General features: G+C 45.0%; 1 protein-coding gene across 2 annotated transcripts in view; it reads right to left on the reverse strand.

Moving 5' to 3' along the window:
• LOC105473706 (farnesyltransferase, CAAX box, subunit beta) overlaps positions 1–20,742 on the reverse strand; it is a 77,162-nt gene that overhangs the window by 36,303 nt on the left and 20,117 nt on the right. For both annotated transcript variants that reach the window (XM_011727659.2, XM_011727660.3), the window contains exons 3-4: positions 14,143–14,215; positions 10,493–10,584 (exon numbers count right to left, since the gene is read on the reverse strand). In XM_011727659.2, coding sequence (XP_011725961.1) covers positions 10,493–10,584; positions 14,143–14,215 — 165 coding nt within the window. The remainder of the gene's footprint in view (positions 1–10,492; positions 10,585–14,142; positions 14,216–20,742) is intronic.

Below are 20,742 nucleotides of genomic sequence, written 5' to 3' on the forward strand. Positions count from 1 at the left end.
ATGCTGCTGCCTTGCTCTGTGAGTTCTGAAACGTCACGGGTTAAAAAAACGCACACTTCTTCTTGCACCTAAAATTTTACTGTAGAAAACACAAGGATTGAAACTGAAGTTGAAGACAATTACGTGGCACTATGTTTTTTTTTTTTCTTTTTTTTGAGAGAAGGTCTTACTCTGTCGGCCAGGCTGCAGGACAGCAGCATAATCACGGCTCACTGCAGCCTCGACCTCCCCAGACTCAAGCTATCCTCCCACCTCAGCCTCGCAAGTAGCTGAAATTACACGCATGTGCCACCACGCCTGGCTAATTTTTGTATTTTTTATAAAGATGGGGTTTCACCATGTTGCCCAAGCTAGTCTTGAACTCCTGGGCTCAAGCAATCCTCCCACCTCGGACTCCCAAAGTGCTGGGATCACAGGCTTGAGCCAGCGTGCCCAGCATGTGCCACATTTTTAATGACAATTAATTTCTGTAGAGAACTTTAATTTGTTCCTACTTTCCAAATCGTCATCAACTCTTATGACATTTCCCAGAAACTAATAGTTAATAAGCTCATGCCCTAACAAAGGCTGGCCACACTAGCATACCAAAAGGTTTCTGTACCACAAAAACAAAAGGTTTTAGCTGATACAAAACTTAACAGCACATTTTTTAAAAGAAAGAAAGTGAGTCACCTGGTTATACACTCCCTTTCCCAGCTCCTAAGATAGAATCATGCTGAACGCAACACTACTGATCCTAAAGCCTCGAATTAGTTAGGATCTGAATGTACTAGACACCTTGATACCATCCCTCCATGCCAACCTCCCTCAGCTGACATGCTGCATCTGACTGTCTGGGGCTGTGCTAGAGAACTGGAAGTTGGGCTTCTCTTGATCTCAGACACTTCCGTATTACAGAACATTCTGATCCCAAGGCTTTCCAACTTGCACCTTAAGGCACTGGCAAGTTGACCATGAACTACCAGCCGTCATTAACAGACTTCTTAGCAATTCTGAAGACCAAAATGTTAATGATACTTCTATCCACTAAAAAAAAAAAAAAAAAAAAAAAAAAAGGAGCCAGGCATAGTGGCTGGCGCCTGTAATTCCAGCACTTTGGGAGGCCAAGGCGGAGGACTGCTTGAAGCCAGTAGTTCAAGACCAGCTTGGGCAACACAGTGAGACCCCAGCTCTACAAAAAAAATTTTTTTCCCCACAAATGTAGGGGGAGAAAAACGTATCATAGAGACAAGAAGTTCACCAACAAATAAAAATTACAAGCAAAAAACATTGTACAAACACCAAGTGGCATGTTTTGTGAAAAACAAGTATTCACAAAATCATTCATTTAGAATATGACTGAAAGCTGTAATACATCAATTTTCTTTAACGTCAGCAAGGCATTTCATTCTAGCTTACATGCCAATTACCAACAAAGTGGGAAACCATATTCTACATCACAGATTTTCAAACCCAAAATGTGTGCATCAGAATCTGTAGAAAGCTAATAAAGAATACAGAGACCCAGTCTTGCTGAGGTGGAAAAGATCTTGGGCCTCTGTATTTTTACCAAATTTCCAGGTGATTCAGATACATGCAAAGCTTGAGCCATCACTAACTAGTCCTTGCTACACAACTAAAATTACTTGGGGGGTGTTTTAAAAATCGCAACACCCAAGCCACACCTAATTCCAATTAAACCAGAATCACCATGGGTGGGACCCAGGTGGCAGTATTTTTTTAAAACTCCCCATGTGATTCCACTGTTCAGCCAGGTATCAGTGCTTCTCAAACTTGAGTTACATAGAAATTACCTGTCGCGCTTGCTAAACTGCAGCTCTAATTCAGTAGAAATAGATGGGTCTGACAGTCCTCTTTTTTTTTTTTTTTTTTTTTTTTTAAGGAGATGGAGTCTCGTCTGTTGTCCAGGCTGGAGTGCAGTGCGGGGGCGATCTCCGCTCACTGCAAGCTCCGCCTCCTGGGTTCAAGCGATTCTCCTGTCTCAGCCTCCTGAGTAGCTGGGACTACAGACGCACACCGCCACGCCCGGCTAGTTTTTGTATTTTTTAGTAGTCAGGGTTTCACCATGTTGCCCAGGCTGGTCTCGAACTCCTGAGCTCAATCTGCCTGCCTTGGCCTCCCAAAGTGCTAGGATTACAGGCGTGAGCCACCATGCCCAGCTGAGAGTCCTCATTTCTAATATGTTCCCAGGTGACAGCAATGCTCCTGGTCTGGGGACCCCACTTTTAAGTAGCAACGAGATACATCTGTGCTGTCCAATGGGCAGCCGCTAGCCACATGAGGCAATTTCAATTTTCAATTAATTAAAATAGAAAAGTCAGCTCTTCAGTCACATAAGCCACATTTCAAGTACTCAACAGCTACCTGTGGCTAGTGGCCAATATAGAACATGTGTAGACATTTATAGACATCTATAGACATTTACAGAATATAGAACATTTTCATTATCACAGAAAGTTCTATGGGATACACCACTCTATCATTCCATCATTAAAGAGTGTGTAAATCTTGTAAGAGGGTCAAGTTCAAAGCAGGGATATGAGCGATTGCCTTATAAGGAGTTTACTGGGACTCTTAGGTGATGGCTGAGGACTGATCTAAAGTGGTTGATTCTGGCCAGGCGTGGTGGCTCATGCCTGTAATCCCAGCACTTTGGCTGAGGCGAGGGGATCACTTGAGCTCAGGAGTTCAAGGCCAGCCTGGGCAATATGGCAAAACCCCATCTCTACAAAAAATATAAAAATTAGCCAGGCATGTTGGCACACACCTGTAGTCCCAGCTACTCAGGAGGCTGAGATGGGAGGATCACTTGAGCTTGTGGAGGTCCAGGTTGCAGTGAGCTGTGATTGTGCCACAGAACTCCAGCCCAGATAACAGAGTGAGACCCTGTCTCAATCAATCATTCAATCACAATCAATGTTGATTCTAAACATTGTCATCAGTTTGGATGAAGGATTCAAAGGCATGTACAGAAACCAGTAAGAATAAAACAAATGAAATAGGTATAAATAGCAAAAATTATGCTTAGAGATGGCAGGGGTGGGGGATGGGTAAGGCACCTGAATACAAGATGGGAAATGACTAGGAACATAGCAGGAAAAGACCAGTGATAAGGGTCCACGAGTTGTGAAGAACAATAAAAATGCTTGTTAAAAGCATCATAGGCCAGGCGCGGTGGCTCACGCCTGTAACCCCAGCACTTTGGGAGGCCGAGGCGGGCGGATCATGAGGTCAGGAGATCAAGACTATCCTAGCTAACACGGTGAAACCCCTTCTCTACTAAAAATACAAAAAATTAGCTGGGTGTGGTGGTGGGCGCCTATAGTCCCAGCTACTCAGGAGGCTGAGGCAGAAGAATGGCGTGAACCTTGGAGGTGGAGCTTGCAGTGAGCCAAGATCGCACCACTGCACTCCAGCCTGGGGGACACAGTGAGACTCCATCTCAAAAAAAATTAAAATTAAAATTAAAAATAAAAATAAAATAAAATTTTAAAAAAGCATCATAAACACAGTATTAGTCAGAACTGTATCTGGCTCTAGCCTCCATTTTCCACCTCATAGGGAATTCACATTAGAGTTGTAAAAATTACTAAATTTTTTTTTCAAGTATTTGGCTGGGTGTGGTGGCTAGTGCCTGTAATCCCGTGACTTTGGGAGGCCAAGGCAGGAGGATTACTTAAGGCCAAGAGTTTAAGACCAGCTTAGGCAATACAGCAAGACCTTATCTCTATTTTTAAAATAAAATAAAAAGCTTAATATTACAGACAATCACAATGAGAAAGCTACCCAGCAAAATACCTCAAATATACAAAGGATAATTACATAAACATTCTAGTAGGCAAAAACTGAGACTAATCTGTAGCAAGAAGTATTTAGGTTACATAAAAAACTTCAGCACTAGAATAGGCTATCATGGACAGACTGAAGGCCTAGGATAAGTTATGAAGATTATAGCTATGTTCTGCACAATTGGCAAGGTTTAAAGAAAAAAAAACAAAAAACAGAAAAAAAGATTACAGCTTTGGAAATAGGAACAGTCATCCATGGGCAGAACAGCTTAGGAGGAGATGTAAATGCAAGATGCATGAGCTGGCATCACATCAAGCTTGTTCTCGTACTAACTGTAAAACAGCGTCAGCTTGATACAGTGAAGAGGAAATCTCCTTCCCTAGGTAGAGTATGACAACGGACAGGTGAAGACGGGCAGCATCTCTTGTTGATTCCGGGTGGCCTGTGCTGCCCACAGAGTCAGACATGTTATTTGACTCTTCGTCAAGCACTAGCAAGTCTCTGGATGGCTGCTGTTCTGGAAGAACGGTCAGGTCGAAAGTTGGCTACTGTAGGCCGGGCGCAATGGCTCACGCCTATGATCCTAGCACTTTGGGAGGCTGACGTGGGCAGATCGCTTAAGGCCAGGAGTTTGAGACCAGCCTGGCCAACATGGTAAAACTCCATCTCTACTAAAAATACAAAAATTAGCCAGGCATGGTGGCACGCGCCTGTAGTCCCAGCTGCTTGGGAGGCTGAAGCACGAGAATCACTTGAACCTGGAAGGTGGACGTTGCAGTGAGCTGAGATTGCACCAGTGCACTCCAGCCTGGGGACACAGCAAGACTCTGACTCAAAGAAAAAGAAAGTTGGCTATTTTAGAGTAGAGTTTCTCAACTGTTGACATTTGGGGATCAGTAATTCTTTGGTGCAGGGACTGTCCTGTAGAGGATATTTAGCAACACCCCTGACCTGCACTCACCAGGTGCCAACAGCCAGGAAAAATGCCCAGGAGACAAAGGCCTAGATATGGTGTCCTCACTGAAAAGTGTAGAAACATACAAACTACACTTAAAAATTAAAAGGAAAAATATTTAAGAGGCTACTCCAGGGACAAGGTACTAATAACCTTTGAAACGGAAAGGATAAAACACTGAAATCGCAAAATTTGAATTTATCTTTGGAAAAATCTTACGAGCTGAAATATCCTAAAATGGTTTTTAAGTTAAAGGCAATTTTTAAATCTTACAGAAGCTAAAAACATTAACAGTGCGATGGTCTCCCTGTGATTTTTATTTTGCTCTGTTTCACTGAAGCTGTTTTCGGTAACAAAGAATGGGATTCTCATTAGAAGATGCTTCCTTCAGTGCCAAAACTATTAAGCAAAGCAAATGTACTTAGTCTAGTTTCAAAATATTAATTCATTTTAGGTAAACACATATAAATGTGTGCACATAACCTCTTAAAATAGGCAAGCTAGGCCGCGTGCAGTGGCTCACATCTGTAATCCCAACATTTTGGGAAGCTGAAGCGGGTGGATCACCTGAGGTCAGGAGTTCAAGACCAGCCTGGCCAACATGTTGAAACCCTGCTTTACCAAATACAAAAATTAGCTGGGCGTGGTGGCGCACCCCTGTAATCCTAGCTACTTGGGAAGCTGAGGCAGGAGAATCACTTGAACCCGGGAGGTGGAGGTTGCAGTGAGCTGAGATCATGCCACTGCACTCCAGCCTGGGAACAAGAGCAAAACACCGTCTCAAAAAAAAAAAAAAAAAAAAAAAAAAGGCCGGGCGGGGTCGCTCACACCTATAATCCCAGCACTTTGGGAGGGTGAGGCAGGTGGATCACCTGAGGTCAGGAGTTTGAGACCAACTTGGCCAACATGGTAAAACCTCGTCTCTACGAAAAATGTGTGGTGGCTCCCACCTGTATGCCTGTAGTCTCAGCTACTCGGGAGGCTGAGGCAGAAGAATTGCTTGAATGCAGGAGACGGAGGTTGCAGTGAGCCAAGATCGTGATACTGCACTCCAGTCTGGGCAAGAAAGCAAGACTCTTTCTCAAAAAAAAAAAGAAAAAAAAGAGGCAAGCTAAAGTCCTACCTATGGACTGGACATGGTGGCCTCACGCCTGTAATCCCAGTGTTTTGGGAGGCTAAGGTAGGAGGATCAATTGAGCCCAGGAGGTCATGACCAGCCCAGGCAACAGAGCAAGGCACTCTCTCTACCAAAAATAAAAAAAACATTCCAGGCTATGAATACATTATTCTTGAAACCTCTGATACCAGCCGTAATAACCTGGCCTTGCTGGCTTTGGTCAGCGGTCATAGCAGCTGACAAAAGTTATTTTGTCCACTAGAGGGAACCCAGCTTATCACATTGTTTCCTAAACAAACAGAAGCACAGCAGTGAACAAAATAGGAAAGAGAAACCTTTGTGTAAGTGTAGGGGGTGTGTGTGTTGCATGCAGGGGAAAAGAAGGCAGGAAAATTTAATAAAACTGCAGAGCTAGACTTTCTGCCTCTAGGTCACCTTAATATATTTGTATGAAGAAAGAAAACTGAACGCATTTCAAAGCATTTCATTTCCCTGTGCAAGATAAATAAAAAGGCAATATTCTATTTCAGCTAGTCTAAAAAAAACCTTCTATTTATATAGAAGTCTTTAAGATTTCTCTGTATCTTACTAAAAATAGTCTATTTCCTTATGGGTCAGAGCCAGTAGGCTTTGTTCATCACAAATGTTATCTGTACCTAGAAGTAACTACCTCCTAGGCACAAAGCAAAATTCATTATTGGAAAGTCTAAGAAATGTTTAAAAGTTCATTAACTCAATGCTCAGAAGAAACACAGGTAAAGCTTTTAAGGCACCTGTGAAGCAGAAACTCTCATTAACTGTCAAGTGGTTTTTGAAATAAGGACAAATCAAGCTTATTTTTAAACCATTCCTTTAATTACAAAATAATAAAAGATCATTGTGAAATTTCAGAAAATGCAAATAAGCTTAGAAAAAAATGTTTTGTTTGTTTGTCTTTTGAGACAAGAGTCTCCTTCTGTTACCCAGAATGGAGTGCAGTGGTATGATTTCGGCTCACTGCAACCTCTGCCTCCCAGATTCAAGCGATTCTCCTGCTTCAGTCTCCCAAGTAGCTGGGATTACAGGTGCCAGCCAACACACCCAGCTATTTTTTGTATTTTTAGTAGAGACAGGGTTTCACCATGTTGGTCAGACTGGTCTTGAACTCCTGACCTCAAGTGATCCACCTGTCTCAGCCTCTCAAAGTCCTGGGATTACAGCCGTGAGCCATTACATCCAGCCAGAAAGTTTTTCTTTTTTTTTTTTGAGACAGAGTTTCCCTCTTGTTGCCCAGGCTGGAGTGCAGTGGTGTGATCTCGGCTCACTGCAACCTCCACCTCCCGGGTTCAAGTGAGTCTCCTGCCTCAGCCTCCTGAGTAGCTGGGATTACAGGCATGTGCCACCACGACCAGCTAATTTTGTATTTTTAGTAGAGACGGGGTTTCTCCATGTTGGCCAGGCTGGTCTAAAACTCCCGACCTCAGGTGATCCACCTGCCTCAGCCTCCCAAAGTGCTGGGATTACAGGCGTGAGCCCATGCGCGTGGCCTTTTTTTTTTTTTTTTAAGACAGAGTCTCTCTCTGTCCTCCAGGCTGGAGTAGCGTGGCATGATCTTGGCTCGTCGCAACCTCCACCTCCCTGATTCAAGCAATTCTCCTGCCTTAGACTCCCGAGTAGCTGGGATTACAGGCATACACCACCAAGCCAGGCTAATTTTTGTATTTTTAGTAAAGACAGGATTTCCCCATGTTGGCCAGGCTGGTCTCAAACTCGACTTCAGGTGATCCACTGGCCTTGGCCTCCCAAAGCCCTGGGATTACAGGTGTGAGACACCGCGCCCAGCCCAGAAAGTTTATAAAATCACTTTTAACCCTATCGTCCAGAAGTAACTACTACATGTATCTTTCTGGTTTTATCTATGCATATAATCATCTATATTTTAATATATATAAATTAAATCTTTTAAACTATTTTCATTTCACATCTCTCTATATAAATACATACATTTTAACATACAAATATACACATTCATATATTTATTGAGACAGGGTCTTGCTCTGTTGCCCAGGCTGGAATGCAGTGGTGCTATCATGGCTCACTGCAGCCTCAAACTCCTGAACTCAAGTAACCCTCTCGCCTCGGCCTCCTGAGCAGCTAGAAGTGTGCACCACCACACCCAGCTATTTTTATTTTTATTTTTGAGATGGAGCCTCACTATATCGCCCAGACTGGTCTTGAATTCCTGAGCTCCAGTGGTCCTCTGACCTTGGCCTCCCAAAGTGCTGGGATTACAGATGTGATCATGCCTGGCCACATTTATAAATTTTTTAATGGTTATATTTCATTGAATGTACTGCACCATAAATGACTTATGTTTTATTTTTTAAATTTATGTATTTCATTTATTTATTTTTTTGAGATGGAGTGTCACTCTGTCACCCAGACTGGAGTGCAGTGACACAATCTCGGCTCACTGCAACCTCCACCTCTTGGGTCCAAGCGATTCTCCTGCCTCAGCCTCCCAAGTAGCTGGGATTACAGGCGTGTACCACCATGCCCGGTTAACTTTTGTATTTTAGTAGAGATGGAGTTTCACCATGTTGGCCAGGCGGGTCTCAAACTCCTGGCCTCAAGTGAGCCACCCACCTCAACCTCCCAAAGTGCTTGGGATTATAGGCCTGAGCCACCACGTCCAGCTTTACATTTAAAAAAATTTTTTTAAACATTCTCTACTGTTGATTTTTTAATTTAGATTGCTTCCAATGAAAGGCCCTTTAAGGGCTCCTCTCATCCTATGTGACATTGCCCCAAAACTGGCACTGACACTTCCTCAGAAAAGCCTTCCCTACAAAACACCAAGTACACAGCCTAGAAAAAAACTCAGTCAATTCTGGCTCAAGTGCTTCCACCTCAGGCACCCCGTGACTCTTCCAGTTTCTCATGGGTCTGCGGCCTCCTCCATCTAGTGTTCGGACCGAGGCTCACAGAAATCCCCCATTTTTTCTTTCTTCTCTCACACCTGACTTTCCCATTGTGTAGGAGTGAAGGGAAAACTTTCCAAATATCCTGATTATGTAGGAGTGAAGGGAAAACGTCCCAAACTATCCCCAGGCCCCCGAGCTGGTATTTCTAAAACACACAGGGCTGGATGTTGTGGCTCACGCCTGTTATCCCAGCACTTTGGGAGGCCGAGGCGGGTGGATCACCTGAAGTCAGTAGTTCAAGACCAGCCTGGTCAATATGGTGAAAGCCTGCTTCTACTAAAAATACAAAAATTAGCCGGGCATGGTGGTGGGTGCCTGTAATCCCAGCTACTCAGGAGGCTGAGGCAGGAGAATCACTTGAACCCGGGAAGTGGAGGCTGCAGTGAGCTGAGATTGTGCCACTGCACCCCAGCCTGGGTGACAGAGTGAAACTCTGTCTCAAAAAAAAAAAAAAAAAAAAAAAAAACCACATGAGCCTTTCTTTGACAATTAAATTCCTGTTACTGCAGAAACTGTGTCCAACTCTCCTTCCAGTGCTGGAAGCAGCCAGGCTTGCAGTGGCATCCCGATGATCAAAACAATGCACTTGCCTCTCCCTCAGAAAGCATCCTACGTACCACAAGGGTTAATGGCCTAATTCTTTATTATCTTCCCCATCCACATTCATCACAAGACACCCTGCCCAGGAAGGCAAGAATGAGAGGTTATTGTTAAGACAGAATGAATGAGACAATGTCCAGTTCTGTTCTTCTGACCTGACAATGTGACCAAGGCAGGGGCTCTGTGACCAGAGAGGGGCCCCGGCTAGCCTCTGTGTGTCCCAGCACAGCTGCCTCCTTGTGCTGTGGAGAAACGAACCTGGCTCAGAAGTCTCTCATCCCAGATGCCTCGTCCTCAGGAGCACCAGAGGAAGCTGATAAATTCGAGATGCTGCCTAGAGCCCATGCTGCCTCTCAGCGGATCTCTTAGATCCAATTCCTGGCTGCCCTTTCTTATTCCAGGTATCCCTAGGACTGGAGTCATGATCAGTCTTTTCTTCTTTAATATATAAATAGTGATGAGTGTCTGGGAATGAGGTGCCAGATCAAGAATGCCATCGGTACAAGGATCTTGGGAAGAAGCTCAGTTGCTTGGATCTCTAATCATCAAACAGGTGTAGGAAAACTGAGAGTCATGGCATTTGTATGCCACGCCAGTAACACGTCCAGTCCCATCAAGACCTGCACGGTCCCTCCAAGTACCGGGAGCAGGGAGGTACTTCTACAGAGGTGCGTAGGAAAGGCAAAGGCATTTTTGTTCACTGGACGGGCACGTGCTTCCCCACAGAAGCTGTTCAAATGCGTACTGTACTTTCTGGCAAAATCATGTCTCTCAGAGTTGATGATTAAGACTTTTCTCAAAGACCAGAGTCAAGAGTCAAAAGAAAAGACCACAGAAGAAACCAGAATCCTTCTCTTGGAAGTTCAAAGTCTTGTTCTACCCACCAGCTTACATTAGGTTTCTAAAGTGGAGGAGTTTCAGGAAGTTGCCGGAGGTCATGAGAAGAGCAAGGATTTCTTTGTGGCACTCTGTTTTTTTCCATTCCAAACAAATAAAACAGAAACAAAACAAAACCCCAAACTCAAAATATTTCAGAGAACACCCCAGATTTCCCAAAGCCAGACTCACTCTGTAGCCACTATCTGGGGGATGGGTTCATCTAGCAGTTCCAAGCTGTGCAGGATCCAATAGCAGAGCCATGGGCGGCTGGCATCCAGACACTGGGAGAGAGACAGGAGAGAAAACATCCCTTATTCACAATCACTCCAAGACACTGCTGCCAAGGCCGTATCTGTCTCACTCCCAGCAGCCTGGCAAGGGGGAGGAGGGCACCCTTGCTCAAACAACAATCAGTGAATAAAGGACACTTTGCTTTGTGGCCTTAGCCAGGAGCTGAAATGACCATCTGTTAAAAAAAAAAAAAAAAAAAAAAGATAACAGGGCCAGGCGCGGTGGTTCATGCCTGCAATTCCAGCACTTTGGGAGGCCAAGGTGGGGGGGATCATTTAAGGTCAGGAGTTCAAGACCAGCCTGGCCAACATGGCAAAACCCTGTCTCTATTAAAAATACAAAAATTAGCTGGGCATGGTGATGTGCGCCTGTAATCCCAGCTACTTGGGAGGCTGAGGCAGGAGAATCACTTGAACCCAGGAGGCAGAGGTTGCAATGAGCCAAGATCGCACTACTGCACTCCAGCCTGGGCGACAGAGCGAGACTCCGTCTCAAAAAAAAAAAAAAAAAGAAAAAAAAAAAAGAAGAAAAGAAAAGAAAAAAAAGACAACAGGATTAAAAAGAAAAGGTGACCCTGAACCCAGTGGATCCCTCCCTGGCAAGCATCTAAGGAAGGCTGAGCAGAGGACTTCCTACAGGCCAGGAGGTTAGGGGCTGCTATTTTCTCAGTGTAGAACCAAGGAGATATATACTCTCTGAAGAGATTTTCTGGCTTAATTCAACCACTGATTCAACAAATATTTGATAGTATCTACTTGTGCCAAGCACTGTATTAGACACTGGGGGCATGATAATAAAATTTGGTTTCTACTCTTTATTTTTTTGAGACAGGGTCTCGCTCTGTCACCCAGGCTAGAGTGCAATGGTATGATCTCAGCTCACTGCAGCCTCAACCTCCCGGGCTCAAGCAATCCTCCTGCCTCAGCCTCCTAAGTAGCTGGGACTAGGGGCACACACCACCATGCCTGGCTAATTTTTTAAGTTTTTACAGAGACAGGGTCCCACTATGTTGCCCAGGCTGGTCTTGAACTCCTGGGCTGAAGCAATTCACCTGCCTGAGCCTCCCAAAGTGCTGAGATTACAGGCATGAGCCACCATGCCCGACCTGGTTTCTGTTCTTGAGATGCTTGGGATATAGAATGCCTGTGGTTACCTGTAGGGGAAGAGAGCACCGGACAGACATATAAGTTACCTCATGTCTTTCTGGAACCAACATGTGTACATATACCTGGAGAAATGCTATAATGGGCAAAAACAGAGTTTTGAAGGAGCGCATGGAAGAGACTAATTCTGCCTGGGGAGCTAGGAAAGGCTTCCAAAGGTGACATGCAGACAGCTCTTGATCATAATCAAACCACAAATGATTATTGAGCATTCAAGGCTAGGCAGGGTAGGTAGGAGTACTGCCCCAGTTTTATAAATTAAAATATATAAATGAGGTCCAGAGATTAACCTTTTTCAGATTATAAAAACAGTAAATGTCAGAGCTGAGACAAGAACCTAGGTTTTTAGACTCAATCTAGTGTTCTTTCCATTGGCCCAAGCTGCCCTCTTCAAAACTGTGCTGATATCCCAAGCTGTGGCTAACCCGCCACCTGGAAGGCTGGCTGCTGGGCTACTGAAGACACTGCCAGGGATGCAGCCTAAGTTTGAATCCCAGCTCTTCACCTTACTAGCTATGTGCCATTGAGCAAATGACTTAATTTTGCTATGCCCATTTCATTATCTGCAAAAAACAAAAGAATGATCTACCTCACAGAGTTATAAGATTTAAATAAGAGAATGCAGCTGGGCGCAGTAGCTCATGCGTGTAACCTCAGAACCTCGGGAGGCTGAGGCAGGTGGATCACTTGAAGTCAGGAGTTCGAGACCAGCCTGGCCAACATGGTGAAACCCCATCTCTACTAAAAATACAAAAATTAGCCAGGTGTGATGGTGCACACCTGTAATACTGGTCACTCAGGAGGCTGAGGCAGGAGAATTGTTTGAACCTGAGGCGGAGGTTGCAGTGAGCCAAGATCATGCCACTGCACTCCAGCCTGGGAAATAGAGCAAGACTCCATCTCATAAATAAATAATGAGAGAATGCATGGTAAGCTTTCAGCGGCACACTGTTCAATAAATTGTTAGCTGACATTGGTACCAACTGTATCATAACTATTGAGGACTTGAGTTAAGGATTGAAAACTGATAGCCGACAGGCCAAATCTAGCCCATGGATGTGTATTGTTTAATTGGAAGTAGCTGCAACATTTGTCAGGAGAGTCACATGAAAACGTGGATTTCCAGCTTCATTTGGCGGGGGGGCGGGAAGATGATCAGGCAACCCTGGGTCTGCATTCCTGGATGGCAGCAATAGGCAGGAACAGAGTAAAGGCACGGGGCCTCCAGTTAGCCTCAGTCTCCATGCAGCCCACTTCACTGATTTATGCTGCCTGCCTGGGCCCCACAGGCATTTGAGTTGGCAAATCATTGCCAGAAATAATCAAATGTGGAACCCAAATAAAAAACAGATTAAAAACAGAGACGCTGCTCTGTGTCAAGCAGGGCAGAAAGATTGGAGCCTTCCTGTTCACATTCACCCTTTGCCTGCCACTCAATCCATCCAACATCTGTCCCTCTCCACCGCCACCCAGCCCTGAGGTTGCTCTGGGAAATATTTAAGATCTACTCTTAAATAGTAAGTGTTAAATTGCAAGGGCCACTCTCTATATTGGTTCTCTAGTCAGTATAGAAATTAGATCTTATGGCTGGGCACGGTGGCTCAAGCCTGTAATCCCAGCACTTTGGGAGGCCGAGATGGGCAGATCATGAGGTCAGGAGATCGAGACCATCCTGGCTAACATGGTGAAATGCCGTCTCTACTAAAACATACAAAAAACTAGCTGGGCAAGGTGGCGGGCGCCTGTAGTCCCAGCTACGTGGGAGGCTGAGGCAGGAGAATGGCGTGAACCTGGGAGGCGGAGCTTGCAGTGAGTTGAGATCCGGCCACTGCACTCTAGCCTGGGTGACAAAGCGAGACTCCGTCTCAAAAAAAAAAAAAAAGAAATTAGATCTTATTATAATAAAGGGTTTTTGTCTCTTTAATGAAGATATGAAAAGTGATGTACTAGAAGAAGTGGTGAAGTTGGAAAATTTGTAACCACCATGATACAGACTTAACAGGTTTGGACAATACTCCTCAACAAATGAGCAAGAAATTAGATCAGCTTATAGGGCAAAGGGTTAAGGGTGAACAGGTAACTGGCTTTTAGCCAGCTGTCAAGGGGGTCTAGATAAAGCACGCAAACCCCTCACTCATCATCTAGTAACAGAAGAAAGCCCCACCCTATCTAGGGTGCTCCCCTCACTCTGGAAGAAACTGGGTTCTGCCCTTTCAGGGCTAGAGTCCCAGCCCTGTGACAGCACTCTACCTCCTGCCAGAGCCACAGAGAACAAATAGTGACTCTGCAACAAGTCAGCCCCAACAGTCTTTTATGTTTAAATAGAAAAAGGAGGAAGACTTGGCGGAAAATATGACAGCAAGAGTTCCTGGGTAATGTGTTTACCTCATAGGCGTCTGTGAGTTGTCGAAGGCCTCTTTTCAGATAATGGAAGTGCTTCTCCCTCTGCAAAATAAGCCTGGAAAGACAAACAGCTTATAAGCCCATTCTAATAGCTTATGCTTCCACCACACGCACGTGTACGCACATACACACACACAGGTACACACTCAGCTTCAGGACGTCCCTCTGCAGTCACTGATTGGATAACCAGCAACTTCTCTGGTTCCAAAGAGCAACTAAACCCGAGAAAAGAAGCTCTTGTCTGAATGTCTCTAAAGCATCTGAAAACCACGCCAGCTGCCATTTTGAGTGAGATTTTGGTCTCCTAAAGGCAGTGACTTTGGGATAACGGAAAAGCCACAATGCGCACACGCAGCCAGGCATGGCTGACAGTCCACCCAGAAACTTCCTCCAGCATCTAAGGACAGATATCTTTGCGGCTCCCCATCCTGTAAGCAATTTAAATCTGAGTCTCGCCACGTCCCTGCCTCAGCCGCTGTCATTTCAGTCACCCCTTCTGGGATGACTTCTTCAAGGTCTATAGTGTGTACCCTGCCTGCCTCTCAGTTATCCATCTATTATTCCCTCCCTGAAATTCCACCTCCCACGTGTGACCCACAGCCCTGGCCAGAGGACCGTGTTCTGCAGCCAGTCGCTGTCCTTGGCTCTGAAGTCAACAATACTGGCTTTAAGATGGAATGTGCCGCCCATGGCCACCTGCACAGGCCGGGCAAAGCATGGAGGCTGCACTTCTTTCTTGCTCTGGCAGAAGGAGCCTGTGTGACTAGAGAAGGAAGGAAAAAGCACAGATTGTCAAGATGTTCCCTGCGCTTGCGGATTACAGAAACAAAGGAAACAGAGCCATTTCCTTTGCTAGGTAGTCAATTCCACAATTGTTTATCAAACTCCCACTGTACTCGGCTCAGAATAAGAGCCTTCATGTAGTCTTTTTTTTTTTCCTGAGACGGAGTCTTGCTCTGTCACCCAGGCTGGAGTGCAGTGGTGTGATTTCAGCTCACTGCAACCTCCACCTCCCAGGTTCAAGCGATTCTCCTGCCCCAGCCTCCTGAGTAGCTGGGACTATAGGCATATGCCACCACGTCCAGCTCATTTTTGTATTTTTAGTAGCGACAGGGTTTTGCCATGTTGGCCAGGCTGGTCTCGAATTCCTGACCTCAGGTGATCCACCCGCCTCGGTCTCCCAAAGTGCTGGGATTACAGGCATGAGCCACCGCACCCGACCCTTCATGTAGTCTTTACTTCAAAAACTTTCAATTCAGAAACGAGGTAAGTATATCAATGGCTACAAGGAAAGAATGGGTAGGTTTTGTAAGGGAAACACATAAAATACTACTGGAGGCTCAAAAGAGAGGGGACATCTCATGAAGAAAGGAATGATCAGGAAAGTTTGTGTGAAAAAGGAGGAATGTGAGATGAGCGGCCCTGGCAGAAGGAGAACATTTTAATTCAACTTTAAATAGCTGCAGGTAGCTAATGACTGTTATGCAGCACAGGTATAAAGCGCGCAAGAGGAGTGACAGGTGGGAGAATCTGGCCTCAATACAGGGATGAAAGAGGAATGGGAGAAAAGCAGCTGGGACCCTTTTTCTTTTTTTTAAACAAGAATCTGGGATGCTGACTGAGGTATTTCTACTCAATTTACTAGGCAAAGGGAAGTCCTGAAGGTATTTGAGATGAGAAAAGAAATGATCAGAACTGCACTTTAGAAAAACAGTAGGTACTGAGTATGTGTCTACAAACTGAAGTAACTGAAAACACTGCAGTGGGCAGAGAGATGGGGTGGGGAGGCAGGGTTAGAAGCGCTAAGGAGCTGACACAGTTGGGGCTACTTAGGGCCCAAACTAGCGTGTGACCCATGGTCAGCTGACTTTCGGATGTGTGGGTTTTAGGATGCTGGAAGTGCATTCAGGTGGGGATGTCAATCAGGCTGCTGGACACCCACATGGGGCTCAGGAGAGGGATCCAGGTTACACACACAGACTGGGAAGCATTTATCTGCATGGAAGTGACAGGTGAAGCCACAGAAGATGAGAGGGCAGAGATAAAAGTTTGAAAACAAAACTGTGGGAAGACCCATCTCTAAGGGTTTAGAGGAGAACGAAGAGCCAGTGAAGGAGAGAAACAGCAGAGTTTACATATGCTGGGGAAGAGCAAAGGAAGTGTCATGTCACAGGCCATCAGGGAGGACAGAATTTCAGGAAGGTGTTTAACAGTGGCAGACGCTGCAGCAAGACTGAGGGAAAAGACAGCAAACCAGAGAAGGGCCGGAGACCTCCAAGAACATTCAGAGCAGAGGCGAAGGCAAACTGTAAACAAGAGAAGGCTAGACTCAGTTTCTCTTTCAGGAAAGTCCACTCAGGATGCAGGGAGCACTCATCTGTGTGGGCAGGGTGTCCAGCACTGGGGTAGAGGCTGCTCTGTCCCCTAGAGCGACAGTCCAGAGGTGGACACAGATGTGAAAATGACAAGTAGAGCCCTGTCCAATAAACACTGTGATCAGCTATGAGAAGAGATGGAGAGTCAGAAAACTCTTTCCAAAGGGAACAGCATTGAGGCTAAGGCTGGAAGGACATGAGTTAAACAGGCAAAATGAAGAAAACATCATGACACATTTAAGTTAGTTTAGTTCCGCTGGATCAAAAGTACAAGGCAGTAAGCAGAGAAATTCCACACTAAAAATGCAAAAGCCCAGAGGAAATCCATCAGGGAAGGTCCGTAAAGAGGACGGAGGAGGGCTGGGATGAGAGTATAGTAGGAGAGGTGAGCCTGGAAGAAGGAAGGATTCTACATTCTTGGAGCAAGAAATGATGGGTTCGAAGCTAGCGAAATACAGGACTCTGATGTGGGAAGGAGGAAACAGGAAATTCAGATGGGTCAACCTCGATTTTCTCAGGAACTAGGAGTCAAGATGGTGGGAGAGCTGTGGAATGGCCACAACGGTGGGTATGTTAGGGAATCTACATGAGACGAATAAAAGGATTATAAGGCAGTTAGCGAAGGGCCAGTGAAATTAAGAAGTGTAACATGTTGGTGAAGCCAGTCAGCAGCCTCAGGAGAAACCAAGCCTGCTGACACCTTGGTCTTAGACTTCTGGCCTCCAGAACTGTGAGAAAATAAATCTCTGTGGTTTACTGTGCCCCATCTGTGATACTGTGTTATGGCAGCTCAAGCTAATACCCTCTCCGGTCCTTCATTCTCAACTCACCTCTATCCAAAAATCTTTTCTGTGTAGGAAGTTAAGAAAAGATAGAGCTCTTCCTATTTTTACCTGAACAATTCAGCCCCAAAACCATTCAATTACATGGAGCAGAATAAGAGAGGCTTCATGCAGGACTTGAGGGGGTGCAGGGTTGGACGCAGGGTGTCAGCTCAAGTAGATGAGGAGGGCCCCCGTGTCACTGTGCAGAGGGTGACAGGAGAGCAAGTGGGTAAATCTATTAAGGCTACAAGAAGTCAGGTTTCCACTGTCTGAGAAGGAACTTGCACATCTGTGTGTACTGGGTAATGATTTAAATAGTATTTCTTATGAGGGGTGAGCCCACTGGGCTTCCAGACTCTTCACAATGTGCCTCCACCCACATTACTCTCCAACCTCATCTCCACCCCTGAGCTCTGGTCATGCTGCCTTCTTTGAGCTCCGTTCCTGGCTTTACCACATGCTGTTCCCTCTGCCTGGAACACTCTCCCCATCCTTTAAGTTAGCCACCCCTATTCCACCTACAGATTCAGCTTAAATGTCACTTTCTCTAAGAAGCCTTCCCCAACTTCCCAATCCAAATTAGATTCTCCCAGTGATTCTCTCTCTCAAACTATCCCATTGGTAACTGTGTATTTGTGTTCATTTGTTTAATATCCACCTCCCCCACTAGACTAAGAGCCCAGCAGGGGCAGGCCCAGGGCTAGCCTTGCTCATGCTGGCTTCCCTCAGCCCAGCAGAGTGTCCTGTCCTTTGGAGACTCTCTAGATACTGATGCTGAAAGGATCACATAAAGGCAGCAGAATGGAATGACAGCAAAGCCACTTCCTCCCTGCAAACCTGGGCCATCCTGGGAAACATGCATTTGATTGTGACAGATGAGAGGACAGGAGATTCAGTCCATTGTTAGTTCCTGGGGACTTTCTAAACTCACTAAAGCCAGGGGCCTCTCTAGTCAAAAAATAAGCACCTGGCATGTAAGTAATAAAGCAATTGAGGAAAGGTGAATTTATTTGTAAGACCTTGGAAAGAACAATAATAAGAAGAGAATACATCCTCTACCTGCTCAGGATCTGGGAACTTCTAAAATTGTATCACATACAGGAATGGCAGAAAACCCGGGAGCTAAGCAGGTGCCTGTGAGAGACCTGCCTTGAGAACTTTAACTCAGAGTATTCTGGCTTCAGAGCCATTGCCAGCACTTAACCTCCAGGGCTCTATTAGCACAGGGACATTATCAATATTTCTCACTTCTGAGGAGCACCAGGCTCCTGTGCCCAGGAGAAAACAAATTTAAAATTACATGTGAGATAGGTATCTGTGTAGTTTATGCATTTCAGGTTTCTTATTAAAGCCAAGGTGATACATGCAAAAGGGTACATTCAAAAGGGTGTGAAACTGTGACAATACCCACAGGGAAGAAAAAATGAATTTTCATGGGAAAGCAGGACATGAATAAACAAAACCATGAAAAGCATGGTCAAAAAGTTCCTTGGGACTGACTACCTCACTCCAGGTAGACAGTCTCAACTTTAGAGAACAAAATAATTTCTGGGAAGGGGATTAATTGTAGAATGTACTGACATTCAGCTACAGCCTTGACTTTGAGCCCAGTCTGCTATTCAACTTTGGCCCTGGAACGCTGAAAAGGCAAATGCCGACTTCAGCATCATCACAGGCATCCCTGGACCTGTGCGTGGTCTGTGGTCCTAGGCGTGTGTGTGAGTCTGTCCCACTTGATCAGCATCATGACCTCAGACACACAAACAAGCCCTGCCGTCTAGATTTACTGCTAACAGCTGACCATGCACTTTAGCTAACAGTGAAGGTTACTTCCTGCATTAAAGTGTCAGACTTTAAAATTTGGCTATTAAGATGTTAAATATTGAGACTGTGATAATAATTTAAAATTCTGATAAATTTTCTAATTTATTCTTATATCCTCGCTCATTCTATGATGGTGATGTTTGGCTTCAGCCTTATATTGATATGTTGATTTATATACTCAGCCATTCAGTCAAAATGTATAGTAGTTCCAACATGAATTAGCACCCTTTAAAACACTCAATTTCATAGGCAACAATGATAAAACAGGTAATTGTGAAATTCCTGAAACTAACCCAGAGCCCTGATATATTCTATTTCCACAAGGATCCAAGCCCAGGAGGAACACATTTTTTCCCCACCCATACCTGACCTACTATCTATGAATCAGGGGATTTCACTCCTTTAATATCATCTACCATCACTCCCAAAAAACAACTGCTTCCTCCCAGACTATAACCTCCCATTTCCCCTCATATCTCAGTGTGAATAAAAGTCTTTCTTCAGCTCATGAGCTAAGGAAAAACAAATTTTCAAAAATGAATGAAAGAGACCAAGGGCTCTATCCTGATGGTAAATGAAAAGGGAATGTCAAATCATCAAAGGTTTGTGTAGGAAACAGAGGTTGTGTGTCCCCAGAGCCCAGGCAGTAGACAGTAACTCAGTCCAATCGGGTGAGTCATCGGCTTCAACTACAACAACAAAGCCCCTCTGAAAGCAATCACCCACACCCTCACCATGATGAAGTCTTGTCCCCTCTGGGGAAGCTAAGCTTGAACCAGCTTGTGCCTAGGGGCAGCGAACTGCCAAGGATACCGTTATATTTAAGAGTGCTGTTCTCCCAAGCTGTTTAAATAAATGGCGTCATTTGCTAATCTCTAGCTGTGTCTCATGACAAGAGGAATAATTCATTTTATTGAGGTCAGAGCATTGGGTTAATGCAGAGATTTGGTTTAGCAGTTAAGGGTAAGACTATACTACTAAGCTGATATTTTTCCTCCTTTCCTTCCCCAGGGAACGAAGACGAAGTTAACCCTCCCACCTGTCTTTCTCTATGAACACTTGCCTCTTCCAACTGTTTTCTGCCATGGCTAATCAGAAAAAGTTTCTTAAGGAAACGGTGGCAAAAAAAAAAAAAAAAAAAAAGACACAAAGGTAACAAAGTTGGACCCATTTATAATGTTGTAGTAAGCGGAAGTACCTAGACACTGACTTGCTAGGATTGAGTCTGTTAGGAGATCTCAAGAAGTCAAGAGACATGAGGAAGGAGGAAAGGCTGAACTTCAGACCTGCGACTGACTTCCCAACCACAGTGAATCAGCCAGTGGCCTAACCACACTTTGTTCAGAGATGTCAAGGAAAAGTGTTCTCTTGGCCAGGTGCCGTGGCTCACAGCTGTAATCTCAGTACTTTGGGAGGACTGCTTGAGGCCAGGAGTTCAAGATAAGCCTGAGCAACACAGTGAGACCCCCATCTCTACAAAAAATAAAAACAAAAATAAGCTAGGCATGGTGATGCATTCCTATAGTCCCAACTACTGGGGAGGCTATACTGAAAGGATT

This window comes from Macaca nemestrina, chromosome 7 (genome assembly GCF_043159975.1).
Source record: "Macaca nemestrina isolate mMacNem1 chromosome 7, mMacNem.hap1, whole genome shotgun sequence".
Classification (NCBI taxonomy): Eukaryota; Metazoa; Chordata; class Mammalia; order Primates; family Cercopithecidae; genus Macaca; species Macaca nemestrina.